Source organism: Rattus norvegicus, chromosome 9, assembly GCF_021556685.1.
Source record: "Rattus norvegicus strain SHRSP/BbbUtx chromosome 9, alternate assembly SHRSP_T2T, whole genome shotgun sequence".
NCBI lineage: Eukaryota > Metazoa > Chordata > Mammalia > Rodentia > Muridae > Rattus > Rattus norvegicus.
The window spans coordinates 80302611-80325134 of record NC_141542.1 but is presented as its reverse complement, the minus strand read 5'-3'; the positions used below and the strand labels follow the sequence as shown (position 1 = coordinate 80325134).

At 40.0% G+C, this 22524-nt stretch overlaps 2 protein-coding genes across 3 annotated transcripts in view; both read left to right on the top strand.

Annotated features, from left to right (window-relative positions):
• The window catches only part of Mdh1b (malate dehydrogenase 1B), a 49892-nt gene extending 43488 nt beyond the window's left edge, over window positions 1-6404 (top strand). For both annotated transcript variants that reach the window (NM_001432733.1, NM_001108221.2), the window contains 3 exon segments: window positions 1954-2019; window positions 3493-3558; window positions 3636-6404. In NM_001432733.1, the coding sequence (NP_001419662.1) occupies window positions 1954-2019; window positions 3493-3558; window positions 3636-3688 (185 nt within the window). In that variant the 3' untranslated portion in view covers window positions 3689-6404.
• Window positions 6405-19181: 12777 nt separating this feature from the next.
• Dytn (dystrotelin) overlaps window positions 19182-22524 on the top strand; it is a 61145-nt gene continuing 57802 nt past the window's right edge. Inside the window, 1 exon segment of the mRNA XM_087569114.1 lies at window positions 19182-19200. Coding sequence (XP_087425240.1) covers window positions 19182-19200 — 19 coding nt within the window.

The following is a 22524-nucleotide window of genomic DNA, read 5'->3' as shown; positions in this document are numbered from 1 at the left end:
TGTCTCTTCACAGCAATAAAACCCAAACTAAGACACCTGTTTTCAAAGAAAACACTTGTCCTCACTTTTTAGAATGTGAAATATCAGAGCAAAGAAGAAAATTTTAATTTTGAGAGAGGGCTATGTTTAGTCTAGTTGTTATTTAAAAAAAAAACTAGAAGTTACTTCCATAGGTCAAGGGTCATGTTGAGATGAAGATACTGTCAGATTCAGTCTGTGGTTAAGACCAATTTTATGATTTATTTGTCTGTCTTCACATGAAGGACAAGCAATGGGTTCCCATGAGCCTGTTTTGGAGAATCCATGAAGAATCCTCCTCTAACCACCCCCCAAAGCCCAACCTTTCAATAATATTATGAGAATTTTAGACTACAATACATGAGGAGTTGATATGGGTGCAGGACTCAGGCATTTGATTCCTGTGACAGAGGCCCAGGATAGGTGGAAGCAAATGGGGTAGGTAACTGGAATTGTCAAGAACGACTTTCAAGAATAGATGACATGGCAGCTGGGCTCGATGATGGCTCCTCCCTTCAAGTGCTTTAGAACAAAAGTATGTAAGCAAAGGGTAGAGGACAAAGGGGATTATGTAAAGCATCTACGGGGGGGGGGGGGGAGCATGGCAGAGAGGCCTTGCAGGGAACCAAGGCAAGGCCAGAAGCACATAGCTCCTATAAACAGTAAGGTATCGGGTTAGGTCGGATGATACAAAATAGACTAACAGACCTGGGAAGATAGGTGGGAGTCATGGGCTGTATGACCATAAGGTTATGAAATAGTTGGAGGCTAGGCCTTTTGAACTAATTTGATCATATAGGTGGCCCTATGGAGGTATTTTCCAGACTACATCACTGTCCAAAGACCTGAGTACCAGACTCAGAAGAACTCGAGAAGCCTAGGTCAAATGTGCACACAGGCATGATTCCTCTAGGAAGGCCAACCAGTGTCGAGCAATACTTAATGAGAAGCTGGGGTGCACCGAGGTCCTGAGAGAGCTGAGAAAAATCCTTATCTGTCAGAAAGAAGGTGACTGACCTGTCCCCAGGATGAGAAGGGGAGAAACCGAGTTGCAGAGAACACATCCTCTAGAAAAACTCCCATTTAAGTTGCCAGTTAGAACTTGAGGTACTTAGCGCTTCTGCCAAGTGAGACTCTTCTGCAGAACTCAAGTTACTTGAGTCCCCGGACAGAATAGAGAAAATGGCCCTGATTTCAGAGTCTTAGAGGGTGTTTTGTGAATGAGCATTAAAATCAAACATAGCATATAAGTCCTTATGAGTCATAAAAACATATAACTCATGTTGACTGCAAAAAATTAATGGTTAAGAAAACCAATTTAATTACAAGGACTTTCCCATTGAAACATTATAAAACTGATAACAGGTGAGTTAAGATCAGATCTTTTTTTCACTGAACGTGGAAAGGATAGAACAGGCCATGCCAGGATAAAACAGGACAGGACTGGATACAAGGAAGGAAAGGATGGTGAAAGGAAAGAAAACAAACAAAATAATAGATAAGTAAACCTTTTACATATTGAAAGTATATACAAAATATTAAAAACATGTGTGTTAAGAATGCATATTACTCATAGATGCTAATTAATGCTGTACACACATATATGAAATCCAAGCGTAGGAATGCTTGTGACCCTAGCATGTAAGCAGTTAACTAACTCTACTCCGAGTTAGAAACCAGCCTGAGCTACAAGTAGGATCCTTTCTCAAAAAAATATTTTTTTAAAGGATGGTGGTAAATAGAAGGGATTTAGAAAAGAGTACTGTAGAAAGTAATTTTTGGTTAATCTGTACGTACCCAAACACACAACCTATGATAGAAAACACACACATTTTATCATGGCTTCTGGCACAAAGTTTGAAAAGCACTAACTCAGAACATCTCACAGGCTATTGATTATATTTGAAAACTAACGTTTTAAATTATTGGTTTCAGATCCCAAAGATAACACGCCTTCTCCTACAGGCCTGAATGAAGAAAAGGAACAAGCTGAGTCTGACAGTAAGTTGGTGGGGCTCACAGTCAGAGCTTGGTAACAGCTCGGCCTCTCCTCTTCAGACCCAGAAACACTCTGAGGCAGGGGGATGACAGCACCAACAATTGCTTTCATCCTGAAGCTGCTTTCTCATCGCGTCATGCGTCAAGCTCCCAAGACACTTTAGCTCAGCCCTAACCCCATCTGTATGACCCTTTTCGATTTTCTCTATTTAATTCTCCTTTACAAAGCCCAAAACAGCCAAGAGGCAAGGGGAAGCTTCTTCAGCAGGTCAGTGAGAGGGGAGCCTGAGAGACCCAAGGAAGTAGTTGAATTGGGGAGTAGGAGGAGAAAACTTGAGGATGCTGATATAGAAGCAAGGCTGTCTTCTAAGTCTGCACACACAGATCAGTAACGATCTAGTGCATTCCCATTTTTACCATCTCTGTACCCGAATCCCTCTGTGTAGAGGGAAGCTGGCTTCGCTGAGTAGCTTCCCAGTGACTTAGGCTGGTAAGCTTTCATTTGTGGAAGGTTAGCAGAGACTTGCAACACAGTTATCTGGCTGGACATGTTTTTTGCCCCATTGTCCATGGGACCAGGAAAAAGCTGTTGTCTTAGACTGAGACAGATGTGCCCTCACATCTTGCAGCTCCTAATAGAACCAGGCCACTGTGGAAGTGCCATGGGAGGAGGAATGAGGTAGGAGAAACGAGAATGGCTGCCGCATAGCCGACACAGTTTATATATTACTTCTTTGGGTACTCTACTCACTGCAGAGGATTATTTCAGGTCTGAGTTATCAGCTCACCTCCGAAAAGTCACCAGTTCAGGAAACCACAAATGGTACATCGTCGTAGACAAAGCATTAGCAAGTGCTTCTTTTCCGACAAATTGAATGGGTTAGCAGAAGATCAGGACTCCCTGCAGTGTGATTCTTTCTTAACAGCTGCTCCCTAACCCTACATTACTGAGATTCAGGCTGCCTCATTTTCCTGGAATCTAGTTCTGCACTTTAATAACCAAGGCTATGATGGGGGGATCTGTTCTTTCCTCGGGATGAGTGATGGGAAAAGCCAGGAGCTATGTTGAACCATGTGAGTTTTCTTTGCCAAAGTATTTAATTGAGCTCCCCCATTTCTTATGAAAACAAGTTGGTGTAGCTTTCTTTTTGTCTGACCAATGAGGATGTTCGCTCACACCTCCACCCTTGTATTTATATGTCCAGTGGACACAATCCCGGGAACTTTGTATTCTGAAAGTACTCAGCACGATGATGAGCTTTGGAATTGAACATGGAGGACTAGAATTAATGCACTGAGGAAAGGCCCAGAGATGAAAGGAACTGAGGCTGTAGATGCATGCACAGCTCAGAACATGGAGCAAAAGCAGGGAGACTCACACATAGGAACAGCTAAGTCAGGAAGGAAGCCAGAATTTACACTACCATGTGGAAATGGTTAATGACTTTCTCTCACCACCGAATCTGTCTCACACAGGTCCCCTTTCAGTCACTGAACCAAACCAAATGCAGGAAGCCTGGCTGGAGGAAGAGGGGAACAAAGGTAAAAGCTAGCAGAAACGGGAGCTGCTGGTTCGTTTTAAAGAGTTACAATCTTCCCATGTTTTCCTCCGTTTACAGACTCTGATGTAAAACATGGGGACCGTGAAAAGCTTCAACCAGAACAAACATGACGGAAAGACAGAAAGACTGGCGAGTGTCTGCACTTAGGGAAAAGCAATTAAATGAAACAGGCCCCAAACCTGGTAGAGTCACATCCTACCACTTTTGCCAATTACTGTATGTCCTCAAAAACAAATGAACACAAACCACTGTTTTAAAGACTTTAACATAGTGTTGTCAATCATTGCATCTTTGCCTGGATGTCACCTATCTCCTACCTGACATTCTTTTAAAAAAAAATTTTTTTTTGAGACAGGGTTTCACTGTGTAGCTTATGAATTCACTATTGGCTCAAGCTAGCCTCAGACTCACAGAGATCCACCTGCCTCTGCTCCGAAGTACTGACTTCCACCTGCTACTCTTTTTTATTTTTATTTTATGTATCTATTCCCTCATATCTTACATCCAACCCCAATTTCCCCTCCCTCCTCTCCGCCCATAGTCCCCCTCTCCTCTTTCCACCAATCCATTCCTCCTTCTGTATCCCCGTTACTAGGAGTCTTAGGTCACCCTTATAGATTCCTGGGAGTTTCCATCACATTAAGTTTCCACCTCATCCCCCTAAATCCTCCTCCCAATTCCAGGGAAAAGGGCAGGCCTCCCAGGGATATCATCCAGACATGGCATATTAAGTTGCAGTAAGACTAGGCACCTCCCTCATATTAAGGCTGGACAAGGCAACCCAGTAAGAAGAAAGGATCCCAAAAGTAGTTTTTAAAAATGTCAGAAGCAGCATCAGCTCTCACTGTTAGAAATCCCACAAGAAGGCTAAGCTGCACAACTGTAACACACATGCAGAGGTCAATCCCATTCTGGCTCCTGGTAGGCAGTTCAGTCTTTGTGAGCCCCGTATGAATACGAGTTAGTTGATTCTGTGGATTTTCTTGGGATATCCTTGATCCCTTTGGCTCCTACAATCCTCCCTTCCCTCTTCTGCAGGATTCTTTGAGCTCTGGTTAATGTTGGGCTGTGGGTCTCTGCAACTGTTTTCATCAGTTGCTGAATGAAGCCTCTCTGATGACAATTGGGCTAGGCACCAATCTATGAGTATAGCAGAATATTATTAGGAAACATTTCATTGGGGACTGTTAAGTCATTACAACCAACAGGGGAAAGTCTGTACTTGGTTCCTTCTTAAAAAGCTGTCCTCCCAAGATGCAACACCACATTACAGGCAGCTATCTGTGGACCCAAAGAGAAACACCACTAGAATAATAAGGTGATAGCAATAAGCTGTGCAAGATGTAGGGAAATATTGGCCATGAGGAACTCACAGAACCTCTCAACCAACACAAGACCAGTTCTAACCTTTGGTGAAATACCAAACGCTTTGGCAAACTCTGTTGTTTAACCTGTTGGCTAGGTAGGAATTTCCATTACTTATAGACGACTTCCATATAGAGTTATATACATATCTATATAACCTGATAAAGAAATAGCTTTCAACTCTTTGTTTTAGGGGACAATTATTTAGATAATTTAAATAAATCACTTTCCCCATTCAATTGGGTTTAAAAACTGAATAATCTTAGTTTTTAATATTTTTCCCAATTCCAGAAATTAATTGCCATAAAGATTTATGAATCCTGTTGCAGTAGTTTTTCGTTTGTTGTTTTGTTTTTTTTTGTTTTTGTTTTTTACATTAGCACCAACTGAACTCACCAGATTGCTAGCTAGATGTGCTGGCCCACATCTGGAATCCCAGCACTTAGGAAATGGAGGCAGCAAGATCAGGAGTTCAGGGCCAAAGTTCAGCTACAGGTTGAGTTCAAGATCTTGCCTCAACCAAAAAGGGAACAAAAAAGGATCACTGATTTTATGGTGCCAGTGATTTTGTGTGGAACCTGAGAATTGGCGTTTTCAATATATTTCCAAGGTCTGCTGCTATTGCTCTTTGGACACAGTTTAATGGCCACTGTCTCAGGTTGGCAGGAAAGTCATCAGTGAGCCTTGAATCCATTTCTAGCACAGCAGTGCCACAGAGACTTTAGTCTAGAATTCACATTCTGGCCACAGGATTCTTATCCCATTTTATAAATTATTTTTAAGATCTCTTAAAGCTATAGCCATCCAAACCAATTTTCACTGTCGGATGGAGACCCAGGTTCTTGGCACTTCTGGTATCTTCAGGTTTAATGCAATCCTCTGGCTTAATGACGCCTTTTGTCTAATGGAGATGAGACTTCTGAGACTCCAAGAGGTACAAGTGAAGTAAGGTCTTTTATAACAATCAGTTTGCTCATTTTCTGGCCTTGGACTAAACATCTTTAACTCTGAGATGATCCTGGCCCAGAGCTGCATGCTTTCTCAGGCTGCAGAGGACATGGAAAGGTTACCCAAGCTTGCAGCTGAGCTTCTGGCAGCAAACTGGTAACCACCCAGTGTGAGCATCTGCTCTGTCCCTCTCAGTGACTTTTTCTGGGCAAAAATTAGGAGCCTAGAGAGAGATCTAATCACAAATCTCTTGCTTTGCTGGTACAGAGACACATGGTTTTTAGTGAAGGTGCCACAAGCCAGGGTTTTGATGAGTACACTCTGTTTCCTCTTTTCCTATAAGTATGCTACCTACATCTTGGAGGTGGGGGGAGGAGGCTACAAATTCTATCCTGTTCAAGAACAATATACATTAGTCACATTCAAACAATACTATCAAATCAACTTTCATATACACCCAAGATTACAACTGTATTTATAAAATCTTGTAATAAAGTCTCAGTATTTGCTGTGTGTCCTACTTTCATTTGTATTGCTGTGATGAGACAATATAACTAAGGCCACTTACAAAAGAAAGCATTTGTGGGGAGGGGTGTACAATTCAGAGGGTGAATCTATGACCATAATAATGGTGAGTGTGATAATAGGCAGGCCTGAGTATGAGACACAATTCTTTATGCCATAAGCATGAGGCAGAGAGGGAGAGGTAACTGGGAATAGCATGGGAAACCTCATATCCCTGCCAACAAAGCACACCTTTAATCCTTCCCAAATAGGTCCACCACTGGGGACCGGGCATTTAAACATAGGAGCCTACAGGGTCCATTCTTACTCAAACAACTATATAGTGGGTTGGAAGTGTTTTGTCCCTCAAAGGTTTGGTTTTTTTTTTGTTTGTTTGTTTTCATTGGAATTTTTTGTTTCCTTTGTTGGTTGTTGGTTTTGGTTTTGGTTTTTCCTGTGTGATAGTATTAATAACTGGTGAGAGTTTCAAGCAGTAGAACCTCATTATTAGGTCTATTGAAAGCACTGCTCTCAGAAACAATTAAATTAGTCCTGTGGCACTCTGAACTAATTGTAAAAGAACAAGACTATCGAATAAAATCACCTTTCAACCAAAAGTTATCAAAAAAAGATAAGGAAGGACACTTCATATTCATCAAAGGAAATCTTCACCGAGATGAACTCTCAATCCTAAATATCTATGCTCCAAATGCAAAGACACCTACATTCATAAAAGAAACCATACTAAAGCTAAAAGCACATATTGCACCTCACACAATAATAGTAGGAGATTTCAACACCCCATCACTCTCATCAATGAACAGATCACAGAAACAGAAATTAAACAGAGACATAGAGAAACTAACAGAAGTTATGAACCAAATGGACTAACAGATATTGATAGAACATTTCATGCTAAAACAAAAGAATATACCTTCTTTTCATCACTTCATGGTACCTTCTCCAAAACTGACCATGTAATCAGTCACAAAACAGGCCTCAACAGATACAAAAGATTAAAATAATCCCATGTGTCCTATCAGATCACCGTGGACTAAGACTGTTCTTCAATAGCAAAAAAACCGACAGAAAGCCCACATATACATGGAAGTTGAACAGTGCATTACTCAATGACAACTTGGTCAAGGAAGAAATAAAGGAAGAAATTAAAGGCTTTTTAGAATTTAATAAAAATGAAAGCACAACATACCCAAACTTATGGGACACAAAGAAAGCAGTGCTAAGAGGAAAAGTCATACATATGAGTGCCTCTAAAAAGAAAGAGAACATACATTAGCAGCGTGACAGCACACCTAAAAGCTCTAGAACAAGAAGTAAATACAGCCAAGAGGAGTAGAAGGCAGAAAATAATCAAACTCAGGGCTGAAATCAACCAAGTAGAAACAAAAAGAACTATACAAAGAATCAACAAAACCAGGAGCTGATTCTTTGAGAAAATCAACAAGATAGATAAACCCTTAGCCTGACTAACCAGAGGGCACAGAGAGTGTGTCCAAATTAACAAAATCAGAAATGAAAAGGGAGACATAACAACAGAGCTAGAGGAAATTCAAAAAATCATCAGATCCTACTGCAAAAAGCCTATATTCAACAAAACTGGAAAATCTGAAGGAAATGGACAATTTCCTAGACAGATACCAGGTAACAAAGTTAAATCAGGATCAGATAAACCATTTAAACAACCCCATAACTCCTAAAGAAATAGAAGCAGTCATTAAAGGTCTCCCAACCAAAAAGAGACCAGGACCAGATGGGTTTAGTGCAGAATTCTATCAGACCTTCATAGAAGACCTCATACCAATACTGCCCAAACTATTCCGCAAAATAGAAACAGATGGGACACTACCCAATTCCTTCTATGAAATCACACTTATGCTTATACCGTTAAACCACACAAATACCCAACCTAGAAAGAGAACTTCTGACCAATTTCCCTTATGAATATTGATACAAAAATACTCAATAAAATTCTAACAAACCGAATCAAAGAACACATCAAAAAGATCATCCATCATGATCAAATAGGCTTCATTCCAGGGATGCAAGGATGATTCAATATACGGAAATCCATCGACATAGTCGACTACATAAACAAACTCAAAGAAAAAAACCACATGATCATTTCATTAGATGCTGAGAAAGCATTTCACAAAATTCAACACTCCTACATGTCCTAGAAAGATTAGCAATTCAAGGCCCATACCTAAACATAGTAAAAGCAATATATAGCAAACCAGTAGGTAACATTAAACTAAATAGAGAGAAACTTTAACCAATCCCACTAAAATCACAGAGTAGAAAAGGCTGCCCACTCTCTCCCTACTTATTTAATATAGTACTAGAAGTCCTAGCCAGAGCAATCAGACAACAAAAGGAGGTCAAAGGGATACAAATTGGAAAGGAAGAAGTCAAAATATCCCAATTTGCAGATGATATGATAGTATACTTCAGTGACCCCAAAAGTTCCACCAGAGAACTACTAAGCCTGATAAACAACTTCAGCAAAGTTACTGGGTATAAAATTAACTCAAACAAATCAGTAGCCTTTTTCTACTCAAAGGATAAACAGTCAGAGAAAGAAATTAAGGAAATGACATCCTTCACAATAGTCCAAAATAACATAAAATACCGAGGTGTGACTCTAACTAAGCAAGTGAAAGATCTGTCTGACAAGAACTTCAAGTCTCTGAAGAAAGAAATTGAAGATCCCAGAAGATGGAAAGACTTCCCATGTTTATGAATTGGCAGGATTAACATAGTAAAAATGGCCATTTTTCCAAAAGCAATCTACAGATTCAATGCAATCCCTATCAAAATTCCAACTCAATTCTTCTTAGAGTTAGAAAGAGCAATTTGCAAATTCATTTGGAGTGACAAAAAACCTAGGACAGCAAAGCTATACTCAACAATAAAAGAACTTCTGGGGAAATCACCATCCCTGACCTCAAGCTGTATTTCGGAGCAATAGTGATTAAAAACTGTATGGTACTGGTACAGAGACAGGCATGTAGATCAGTGGAACAGAATTGAAGACCCAGAAATGAAGCCACATACCTATAGTCACTTGATCTTTGACAAAGGAGCTAAAACCACCCAGTGGAAAAAAGATAGCATGTTTCAAAAAATGGTGCTGGTTCAACTGGAGGTCAGCATGTAGAAGAATGCAAATCGATCCATTCTTATCGCCCTGTACAAAACTTAACTCCAAGTGGACCAAGGACCTCCACATCAAACCAGATACACTCAAACTAATAAAAGAAAAAGTGTGGAAGAATCTCAATCACATGGGCACTGGGGAAATTTTCCTGAAGAAAACACCAATGGCTTAAGCTCTAAGATCAGGAACCGACAAATGGGACCTCATAAAACTGCAAAGCTTCTGTAAGGCAAAGGACACTCTCATTAGGACAAAATGGCAAGCAACAGATTGGGAAAAGATCTTTACCAATCCTACATCTGATAGAGGGCTAATACCCAAAATACACAAAGAACTCAAGAAGTTAGAAGTTAGACCGCAGGGAGACAAATAACCCTATTAAAAAATGGGGTACAGAGCTAAACAAGAATTCTCAGCTAAGGAATATTGAATGGCTGAGAAGCACCTAAAGAAATGCTCAACATCCTTAGACATCAGGGAAATGCAAATCAAAACAACCCTGAGATTCTACCTCACACCAGTCAGAATGGCCAAGATCAAAAACTCAGGTGACAACAGATGCTGGCGAGGATGTGGAGAAAAAGGAACACCCCTTTATTGTTGGAGGGATTGCAAACTGGTACAACCAGTCTGGGAATCAGTCTGGAGGTTCCTCAGAAAATTGGACATTGCACTACCTGAGAAACCTGCTATACCTCTCCTGGGCATATACCCAAAAGATGCCCCAACATATAACAAAGACACATGCTCCACTATGTTTATAGCAGCCTTATTTATAATAGCCAGAAGCTGGAAAGAACCCAGATGCCCTTCAACAAAGGAATGGATTCAGAAAATGTGGTACATCTACACAATGGAGTGCTACTCAGCTATCAAAACCAATGACTTCATGAAATTCATAGGCAAATGGATGGAACTAGAAAATATCATCCTGAGTGAGATAACCCAATCACAGAAAAAAACACATGGTATGCACTCATTGATAAGTGGATATTAACCCAAAAGTTCGAATTACCCAAGATACAACCCACAGACCACAGGAAGCTCAAGAAGGACAACCAAAGTGCAGATGCTTCACTCCTTCTTAAAGGGGGGAACAAAAATATTCATAGGTGGGGATACAGAGGCAAAGTTTGGAGCAGAGACTTAAGGAACGACCATTCATAACCTGTCCCACATATGACTCATATATATACAGCCACCAAAACTAGAAAAGATTGATGAAGCTAAGAAGTGCATGCTGACAGGATATATATGTCTCCTGAGAGGCACAGTCAGAGCATGTCAAATACAGAGGTGAACGTTAGCAGTAAAACACTGAACTGAGAATGGGACCCCCATTAGGGGAATTAGAGAAAGGACTGAAAGAGCTGAAGGGGCTTCCAACCCCATAAGAATAACAATGCCAACCAACCAGAGCTCTCAGGGACTAGACCACTACACAAAGGCTATACATGGACTGAGCCATGGCTCCAGCTGCATATGTAGCAGAGGATAGCCTTGTTGGGCACCAATGGGAGGAGAAGTCCTTGGTCCTGCCATGGTTGGAGCCCCCCAGTGTAGAGGAATGTTGGGGGGGCGGAAGGGGGAGTAGTTGGGGAGGGGAACACCCTTATAGAAGATAGGGCTTATGTCTGGGAAACCAGGAAAGGAAATAACATTTGAAATGTAAATTTAAAAAATATCCAATAAAAAAAGAGAAAGTTTAAAAAATTAAAAAAAAAAGAACAAGACATACATAATGTCGCTTCCTTTTTGTCAGGTAATTCCTCCTTCCTGAATGTTCCTCCCTTCATATTACCATCTGCCATGATGTGATACAGACATGAAGACTCTCACCAATGCTGTCTCTGTATTATTTGCACTTTTAGCCTCAAAAATTCAGTTTTGGTGGCTGAAAATCATGTACCTGCACATACATGAACACAAACACATGCAAACACATGTATACACACACACATACACACATACACATACACACACACACACACACACACACACACACACACACACACACACAGGAATATGGGTGGAACCCAGGAATAAAAACCACACCGTTACAGCTACCTGATTTTTTGGCAAAGATCTAAAACTTTCACCAGAGAAAAGGCATTTCTCCATCAAGAAATGGTTTCAGGAAGACTGATATCTTTGGGTAGAAGAATAAAACTATATTCATTATCTTTCATCCTGTACAAAAAGTAATCCAAAACGAGTCAGAGGCATTTATGTCAGATTCGGACCCTGACGTTGCTAGAGGTAAAACACTGCAGGATGCAAACACAGGCAAGGACTTCTGATAGTTCAAGGCAAAATCTAGGGTTGACAAATGATGTTGCATAAAATTCCAAAGCTTCTAAACAATGAAGAAGCAATTACTTAGTAAGGAAATCACTCAGAGAACAGGGGGAAAATCTCCATTAACTGAGAAAAGATTAATATCTGGACTATATAAAGAACTCAACAAAAACTTACTATCAATACAGCTAAGCAACCAAATCAATGAATGGGCTAACATGAAGTGTAAGTATGAAGTGTAAATGGCCTATAAACATTTTAAAAATGTCCATTAGCCATGAAAGAAATGCAAATTAAAACTACACTGAGGGTGCTGGAGAGATGACTCAGTGGTTAAGAGTCATCCAGAGTCTTCCAGAGGTCCTGAGTTCAATTCCCAGCAACCACATGGTGTCCCATATCCATCTGTAATGGTATCCAATGCCCTCTCCTGGTGTGTTTGAAGAGAGCAACAGTGTATTCACATAAACAAAATACACTGAGATTCCATCTCACCTCAGTCAGAATGGCAGCCATTAAAAACAACAAAAGCTGCTGAGACAGAAGGGAAAAAGGTGCCTTAAACACTGTAGGTAGAAATGCAAACCAGTCCATCAACTACAGAAATCAGTATAGAAGTTCCTGGAAGGAAAAAATAACTAAGCATAGAACTACTGGATGACTGTTGTATCACTCCCAGGTATGAACACAAAGGACTCTAAGCCAACAGACCTCAGAGATATTTACATATTTATGTTTACTGCAGCACTGTTCACAATAGTCAAAATAAGGAATTGGTCCAAGGAACTGAAAATGAATAAAGACTATTTAGTTGTATATATAATGGAATTTACTCAACCTCAAAGAAAAACAAAATCCTGACATTCAGGAAAATTTGATGGAAGTGGACACCATTATGTGAAGCAAAATAAGCCAGTATTAGGAAAACAAATGTTTTATGTTTTCCTCACACATGGAATCTAAATTTGAGTTGTGTGTAGGTTATGAAGTTAGAAAGGGGTCCATGAAAGAGGAGGGAGATGTCCATCATGAGGGCTAGAGAAGAAAAGCAGCTGACAGAACAACAAGAAAGCAGAGAAGGCTGTTTGACAAGAGGGAGGGAACCAATAAGTGGGGTCAGAGTGAATGGGAGAGGGTAATAGAGGAAAAGGATTCATAAGAATAATAACAAAACATTGTGATAGATATGTATCAAAATGTCTTAATGAAGTTTGCTACTTTGTATGCTAATTTAAAAACTAGTTTAAATACTAATAATCTGTACAAAATAAAATGTAAATGATCGCATGATTAACTTGGGTGTAACACTGCATTTGGTCCTGGTGATGAAACCCACACCTTCAAGATTCACAACACCCCAGCAGGGCTGCAACAGATTCATGAGTCTAACAATTGGCAGGATATCATCATCTTCTTCTCATTGGTCTTTCTCTATGGTCTTGCACCTGTTGAGATGGCTGTTAACCAAAACATAAGAGATTAAAAAGCCTCTGTGAGTATATGAAGAAAAGAAACCATCTTACTCTGTTGATAAAAATATTAATTAGTACAGCCATTATGAAAATCAGTATGAAGCTTGTTCAAGAAAAATAAAAATAGAGGTCGGATATGGCTCAGTAATGAAAGCTCTTGCCACTCAAGCATGAGGACTGTCAGAGTTTGCATCACAAGAAACTCTCATAACTGCTGAGTGGGCATGATGGCAAGAGTTCCTAGAGCACGTTGGCTAGCAAGGCAACCAGGGAGTTCTGGGTTTGAATGAACAAGGTGAAAGAGTGATCAGGATGATTTCCAACATCAACCCAGGACCCCCACATGCATATAGACACATGTGCATATATGTCTACATACACACACACAGAAACACACACACCCATGCACACACAAATACACCCATGCGCACACATACACACACATGCACGCACACACACAGATATACACCCACAAGCATATATGCATGCATGCATGCATGCACATGAGCACGAAAATGAATTAAAACAAAGTGACTATATGAATCAGCATTGTCACTAGTGAGCACCCACCCAAAGGAAAAGGAATGAACATGGAGAAAAGATGTCTGTGTTCCCAGGCCAAGGGTCAACGAGTAAAAATTCATTATTGTTAGGCGATTTCAGAAAAGAAATCTGGTCATTTCAACAATATCCATGAACCTACATAACATTGTTATGTAACATGAAGCCAGACACATAACTCAAATACTGTGTGATCTCATTTATATGTAGATTTCCATTGACTTGAAGCCAACAGTAGGATGGAAGTCTCTAGTGTTGGGAAGGTGTTGGTTGGTCTGGGGCGGGGGGTGCGAGTTCAGCTCAACAGGAAAAGTCTAAGGAATCTATTACACAGCAGGCCATAACCACATGGCAGCTATAATAATGTATTTTAAAATATCACTAAGGGTAGTTTTTTTGTTACTGCAAAAACACAGTGTGTGAAGAGGAAACATTAGCTCAATCCATTAGTTCCTCAGTGTGTGCCTTAAAACCGTGTTCCACATCCCTTGATGGAATTGTGTCATTTAAACTTAACTCATTTATAAGCATAATATTTATACCAAATACATGTCAAATATCTACTAAATTACCAGACTTCTCTCTTTGGACTCACGAATACATTATGGTATCAATTTCAAACTGTCAGTCATCTTGTTTATATCCATAGAATTAAAGCTACTTGGGTACAGTAGTCCTTTAATGCATGGTTCATAGTTCTCTTTAGGATTTCTTCTTAAAGGCTTGTAAATAATATTGGCCCATAAACATTTTGCAAGCATATGTTTGAGTGAATATAAAGACACAGAGAGAGAGTCATAAGTCTTCTATTTCATCATTCGACTTTTTGCTGGGCTCATAAAATGAATTTTATATGCTCGTACATCTTCTAACCATATTCACATAAGAATCTTCTGTGTTTTGAAAACAGTGAAGACACACAGCTTGTGTGGACTCAGACCGTTATATTTTTAGCTCATTTGTTGTGCCTTTCTTGGTAATGGTTTCTGTTTTTTCTTGCATCAGCATTAACAAGTTAACCTGAAATAATTCAACATAAACATTTTCATTAAGTCTTCTTGATTTACATATGGGATTGACTACATAGATTGAGTTAAAATCTATAGAGCCCTCTCTGCCTCTCCCTCTCTCCTTCTCCCTCTCCCTATCTCCCCTCCACCAAGTTTCATTCTTCACATTTATGTATTAAGCAGAGAGTGGGTGATCCCCTGTTGGCCTCCACAGTACCCATTTGCCACAAGGAGCTGTCACCTAGTTAGTTTCTGGGATCCCTATGCCCAACTCAAGGCAGGTTGTGACAGAATAGGAAGCCTGACCCTTTTCCTACCTGCTTGCTTGGTGAGAGCTGTTTCAGATGCAAAGCCTGGATTACCAATTAGCCTTTTCAGAAACTGCCATGTTTCCAAAGGTCTCGTCTTGACAGGCACTTAGGATATAAAATGGCAACAGCTGGATAAAAAGCACACAACAAAAGAGAGTGAGAAGAGAAAAGACAGGTGGGCTGAATGGGGACTAGGAGGAGGGAGGCGACCTTGATGTGACTTTGGGCTAGGGCCACGGTTTGCAACAGTAGCTACAAAGTTCCACTAATCAGAAGTAACTGAAACCACAAGTGCAGCCGAGTTTAAGACTACCAATGGTCAGTTTGCCAAAACCCACTGTCTGTGTTTAAAAGTAATCTGATCTATCTTATTCTGATTAGGCAACTCCTTTTATGGATACAGAATCTTAATTGACAGAAGCAGTCCATGGTAGCAAATCTGAGCATGGCATCGTTTAGGGAAACATTCGGACATGCTTTCCATTGCCAATACCAGGAGCTATGTTGGCTTGAGGCAGATATAATATACAATATAATAAGAATGTATTGTATATTATACAAAGACATGCTTTTCCACCCAACTTGATTCTGTTCTTGTCCCATCATTTACCAATTTCCATTTTTTAATAGAGCTCATTTCCTCTTTGGAGAGACTAATAGTAAAGTATTAATAATGCTTTTCAAATGCTGTCCTTGGCTTCGCACTCATTCCAAACTGATCTTCACTATGGAACCTTCTAGAAAGGTTGTGTGCACTCTTGTTATAGCTGAGTGTGCACTCCCAGGTGTCCTAGTTTCTCAGCTACCGCACACCTGCACATGAAGTAACATTTCTGTACACTGGGTCAAGGGTTTTGTTCATTTATTTTTGAAATTACATCTTATTTACTCCTCTGTCTCTTTCTGTGTCCCTCTCTCTCCCTCCCTCTCTCCCTCCCTCTCTCCCTCCCTCCCTCTCTCTCTCTCTCTCTCTCTCTCTCTCTCTGTGTGTGTGTGTGTGTGTGTGTGTGTGTGTGTGTGTGTGTGTGTGTGTGTGCGTGCACACGCAGGAATGTGGGGGCAAGATAGAGGACAATTTGTAGGAGTTGGTTCTCTCCTCCCACTATGTGAATTCTAGGATTAAACTCAGATCCCCAGGCTTGGTAAAAAAGTAAGTACCTTTCCCCACTGGCCCATCTGGTCAGTCTCAAATGTTTTTGGAATAAGTTACAATCGATTCTAGGGCCAGTTGACATCCTTAATGGTAAAGTTTTAATACATTTGGTTTGTGTGATAACACTTTTTAAAAATCCTAACAAGATTAGAATAGCTAAATTTTAAGTCTGAACTTCTTTAGAAATAAGACATTAAGTTGTATTTATAACTTAGAAGGAAATGTGAATTCATCAAAAATTGTTATCATCCTTCTGGTGATTGGTATTGTATTTCATATCTTTTAAAATGTAGAACCACACCTCTACATTTGCCGAAGAATTAATAAAATGATTTTGGCTCCATTCCTGTGTAACTCTTTTCCGGGTTGGTTTGCTAGGTGCTATCACCTGGGATTTAGGGTCCTAGTTACTGTCTCCCAAGCTCTGTGGTGACTCTTGGCTCCCAGCAGAACTGGGAGATGCTTTATTTCCCTATTCATTACATGAAACTAATACGGAAATGACCCTTTGAAACAGAGACGTATGAGTGACCTTAAATTATTCAGCATATTATTACTAATGAATGTACTTCTTGGAGCTCTTAAAAGTGGTGCAACTTCAGTTGACTCTGCCGTGCAGTCAGAGGAGACATCAGCCCCACACGAGAACGTCGGATCACCCTTCCCTACATCCAGAACAGTGGAGTCACGGCTGCTGAGTGTTTGACTAACCCGTTGCTCCAGGGAAACTAAGAAAGGTAAGGGGCTGTCCTCGGTGCATCTCCAGCTGTCCAACTGGATGGGAGGCCATCTTTCCACACTACAGGGGAGTTTTGGGGGGCATATGTAGGAACACCCCTATACTGAGAAGAGTTCTGACCTGATTTTTCTTGCTGCATGTTACTGGAAATATTCGTAAACTTCCTGAGTTTTGGCAAGTCTCAGGTTATCGCCATTGGCATTATTTTGTTTCATTTCACTTTCTTAATAACCAAAGATGGACGTTCATGTAGACTAGGCTTGCTGTGTTACCAGAGATGACCTTGAGCTTCTCATCCTCCGAACCCAACGCCCAGCTTTGGCCACACATCTACACTCACTTTCTATGGACTGGGATCAAATCCAGGGGCTGAATTCATGCATGCAGAACAAGCACTCCACCAGCCGAGCCTCACTATCATGTTTTTTTTTTTTTTTTTTTTTTTTTCGGAGCTGGGGACCGAACCCAGGGCCTTGCGCTTCCTAGGTAAGCGCTCTACCACTGAGCTAAATCCCCAGCCCCTCACTATCATGTTTTAAAGAAAAAAATGAATCAGTTTCTGACGCACTTTTTATTTAAAATGGTATTTATCTGCCAAATGGTTTTTTTTTTTAATTTTTAAATGATTTTTATTTATCTTATGTATGAGTACACAATTGCTGATCTCAGCCACACCAGAAGAGGGCATCAAATCCCATGTGGTTGCTGGAAATTGAACTCAGGAACTTTAGGAAGAGCAGTCAGTGCTCTAACTGCTGAGCCATCCCTCCAGCCCTCATGACTTTTTACTTTAACTCTTTCATTTACTGAAGAAGGTGAAAATATTGTTTAAATTGAACTGTCATAACTTTTTGAATGTCTTCAACTGCTGTTCTTAATGAATGACTTTTTTATTAGAACTGTATAAATCGGGCTGGAGAGATGGCTCAGCGGTTAAGAGCACTCAACTGCTCTTCCAGAGGTCATGAGTTCAATTCCCAGCAACCACATGGTGGCTCACAACCATCTGTAATGAGATCCGATGCCCTCTTCTGGTGTGTCTGAAGACAGCTACAGTGTACTTATATATAATAAATAAATAAATCTTTAAAAAAAAAAAGAACTGTATAAATCTCATATCATAATATTCTTTTTAAAAATCTTTTAGATTTAGTTCAATTTATTTTATGTAAGTGTTTTGCCTGGAGAGCGATGTATATGTATATGTATATGTATATGTATATGTATATGTATATGTATATGTATATGTATATGTATATGTATATGTGTATGTGTATGTGTATGTGTATGTGTATGTGTATGTGTATGTGTATGTGTATATGTATATGTATATGTATATGTATATGTATATGTATATGTATATGTATATGTGCACAGATGTCAGAAGAGGATGTTGGGTCTCTCAGAATTGGAGTTCCAGATAGCTGTGAATGTGGGTGCTGGGAACCAAACACAGGTACTCCACAAGAACAACAAGTGCTCTTAACTGCCAAGCCATCTCTCTAGCCCACACATAACATCCTTTTATTGAAAGAGTGTGGTTTATAGTTTATATTTATTAACAAGGGAGCTAATTTACTTACTTTTCTAAACAAAGGGCTGAATTCTATGTAGACACATATGTGTGCATATGTATGATACGTGGATAGTATCTGTTAAAAATCTTATGTATAAAGTTATTTGGCATAGTTTTATTATAAATTTAAACAATTGAGGTCTTCATATTTGACCCTTAACATTCAAGTTAACTTGATACTTTCTTCAAATGAGAATTCAGTCCACTTTTAAAAATGCAACTGCTTCCTATTTTTAAGTATTAGCTTAATTGAACTACTCCTAGTTTTCTAAGAAAGCAATCTGTATCCCAGTGTTCCTTGTTTTCCTCCTCCAAGGGATGGAATGGCCTTCCCTGAACACCTGTGCTTGCTGCTCCACAGGTGAATGATTCATTGGTTGCTCCTCATCCATCATCCTTCCTCCGTGAAACCTACTGCAGAAAATGGTTCATTTCTAGTTACGAGGACCATCTTGCCATCTGTCCCGTCATCCCAGGAATTCTGTGAGATGGACCCAAATAAGCAAGGTGATTATTTGTTGTTATGTTTTTGACATAAATTGCAAACAAAAATTTAAACATAGATGTGGTTTTAGATCCTTGCATCATGGAGTAGAGATGGAGCAAATTTGTGGGTGAAAAGTAATTTATTGGGTGACTGAAATGATCTTCTCTCCTCTAAACAGAAATCCATAACATGCAGAAGAATATTTGATCCGTTATCTCTAAAATCCTAATAAAAATTTAACAAAAAAATCTTAGCATCAAAATAATTATATTGTAAATTACTATTCTTATCACAAAAACTTGTATCTTGTTGTTAAAATGTCATCACTGTGTGTGCCTTATCAAGATATGATCACAGGCCAACATGGACCCAAAGCTGTCACTAAACAGGTATTTGGTAAATGCATTTGGGAAAAATAATTCCCCTTTTCCCAGCATGTCTAAATGCCACAGTGAGCCGCAGAGGGGTCAGTGGCATTTTAGTTTTGAATTTACTTGCAACTGTATTTCCTTAGCAAATCTAGACTATTAGCCTTCGTTGTTTGGCTTAAAATTCAATGATCTCATACTATTTATTGAAAACAGCAATATAAATGTTTCAAGTTATCGTTACCCTTTTCAAATCTGAGCCATCCTACCAATAGGCTACCCACGAAGCAGTGTGCAACCCATGTATGCTTCTATTTTCTGTCCCTAATGGAGTTTTTCTCAATTCAGTGTGCATCCATGGGGCTTGGTAAATACTGGCTTCTGCCTTCGAAGTCTGTGGTTTGGTGCTTCTGGATGGTTTGGAAATACACAGTTGGCAAGTTCCCAAAAAACACTAACAGGGCTTTCTCGGGCCATGTTTGGAGGACCCACTAGCCTACTGTGTGAACTTGTAGATATCAAACTAATGGTGGGAAATTGAAAGAGACATTATCATATTCACCTCGATATCTGTTGAAAAGCACAGTGATGTAACTGAACAAAAATAAGGATGGAGAAGACCAAAACTTGTTTCTCAAACTGCATCTATGAACAATAAAACACACAGCTTGTGCTGTTATAGCTTTTATCACCCAAAACTGCATGTTCATGGCTTGAGGCCTGAGACATAAAGCATTTCCTCCTTTTCTTGAGTTTTCTCCTATTATCAGAAACTTGTTTTAGCGGAGCCTCGAGGAGGTGGGGCTGGCAGCCGGTCACCCGGGATGCTCGCTCATTCCCCACCGCACATTGTATCACAGCTTGCCGTGTTATGCTGCATAACTTCATCAGATGACGCCGCAGAGCATCACTTGACAGGAATGGCGGGCCAGATGGCTGTGCAGCTCCATGCCTCTCCTTCAACAGGAGCTGCATCTGGGGGCCTGCAAGGCCCTGGGTTTGCTGAGTCTCTGTGTCTGTTTGATGCATCAGAGAGAAATCAAGGCATAGAAACCTGCTGATTTCCAGAGGAACAAAATGCACCAGATATCACACTTTCATAAATTATTTCTGCTCTACTCTACCCTCAGTGTGTTCTCCTCCAGAGGCTAAGATGTTTCTGACTTCTCCCGTTCTCTACTGTTGTCTGAAATGTAAGCATGTTTAAAGCACATGGAAACACTGAATTCAAAAGGGTTAAATCAAAGTGCGGAGTCTGTAATATGATTATATAGTGCTTATTTTAAAAGACATACACAAAGAAGTTTTGGGCATCACTTCTTTCTAGGATGATAATCCTTTGGCAAAGCCCACAACTACCCATATAGGGGTCTTTGACTCATTATCGTTATTGCTTATTGAATTAATATATACTCAGATGTTCTCTGGAATTTACAAAGAATTGATTCTAAGTCTCCAGAGATCCAAATCTGCAAATGTTTGAATTCCTTACTAAAATGTCCTTGCATGTCTGACCATACTGAAAATCATCCCTAGATTATGTATAATACCAAATAAAGAATATAATCTGTGGAAATAGATCTTATTACGTATTTGTGAATTAATTTAAAGAAAATTATGTGTTTGGTATAGATGCAATTTTTGACTATTATTGATCCTTCACCTGACCGAATCTACAGATGTGGAAACTTCTAATGCAGATAGCCAGCCAGCTGTTAAATTCAGAGCATGGCTTGTGGTCTACCCTAACTGCAAAGGAGGATGATGAGCAAAGCTCAGCATTGCCTTGTTCAACACCCCCAGCCACTGGGAATGTCAGCTGGACTCACTGTAGCAATTATGAATGGCCTCCTGTGAAGCAGGCATAATATACTAGGAGACGTCAACTGACCAGCTCCATAACACGGGTGCCACTATTGTGCCAGTGGGTTAACATTGCCTGGCCAGGAACTATTGTTGTGTACAGGGTTTGCAGCTAAATAAGACCATTGGGCTGGCTTATGCTCTAAGATCAAGAATCGACAAATGGGACCTCATAAAACTACAAAGCTTCTGTAAGGCAAAAGACACGGTCATTAGGACAAAACGGCAACCAACAGATTGGGAAAAGATCTTTACCAATTCTACTGATAGAGGGCTCATATCCAAAATCTACAAAGAAGAACTCATGAAGATAGACTGCAGGGAGACAAATAACCCTATTAAAAATGGGGTTCAGAACTAAACAAAGAATTCACAGCTGAGGAATGCCGAATGGCTGAGAAACACCTAAAGAAATGTTCAGCATCTTTAGTCATAAGGGAAATGCAAATCAAAACAACCCTGAGGTTCCACCTCACACCAGTCAGAATGGCTAAGATCAAAAATTCAGGTGACAGCAGATGCTGGCAAGAATGTGGAGAAAGAGGAACACTACTCCTCCATTGTTGGTGGGATTGCAGACTGATACAACCATTCTGGAAATCAGTCTGGTGGTTCCTCAGAAAATTGGACATTGAAATACCTGATGACCCAGCTGTATCTCTCTTGGGCATATACCCAAAAGATGCCCCAACATACAGTAAAGACACATGCTCCACTATGTTCATAGCAGCCTTATTTATAATAGCCAGAAACTGGAAAGAACCTAGATGCCCTTCAACAGAGGAATGGATACAGAAAATGTGGTACATCTACACAATGGAATACTACTCAGCTATCAAAAACAATGACTTTATGAAATTCATAGGCAAATGGATGGAACTGGAAAATATCATCCTGAGTGAGGTAACCCAATCACAGAAAAAGACACATGGTATACACTCACTGTTAAGTGGATATTAGCCCAAATGCTCGAATTACCCTAGCTGCACAGAACACATGAAATTCAAAAAGGATGACCAAAATGCGAATGCGTCATTCCTTCTTTAAAAGGGGAACAAGAATACCCTTGGGAGGGAGTAGGGAGGCAAAGTTTAGAACAGAGGCGGAAGGAAC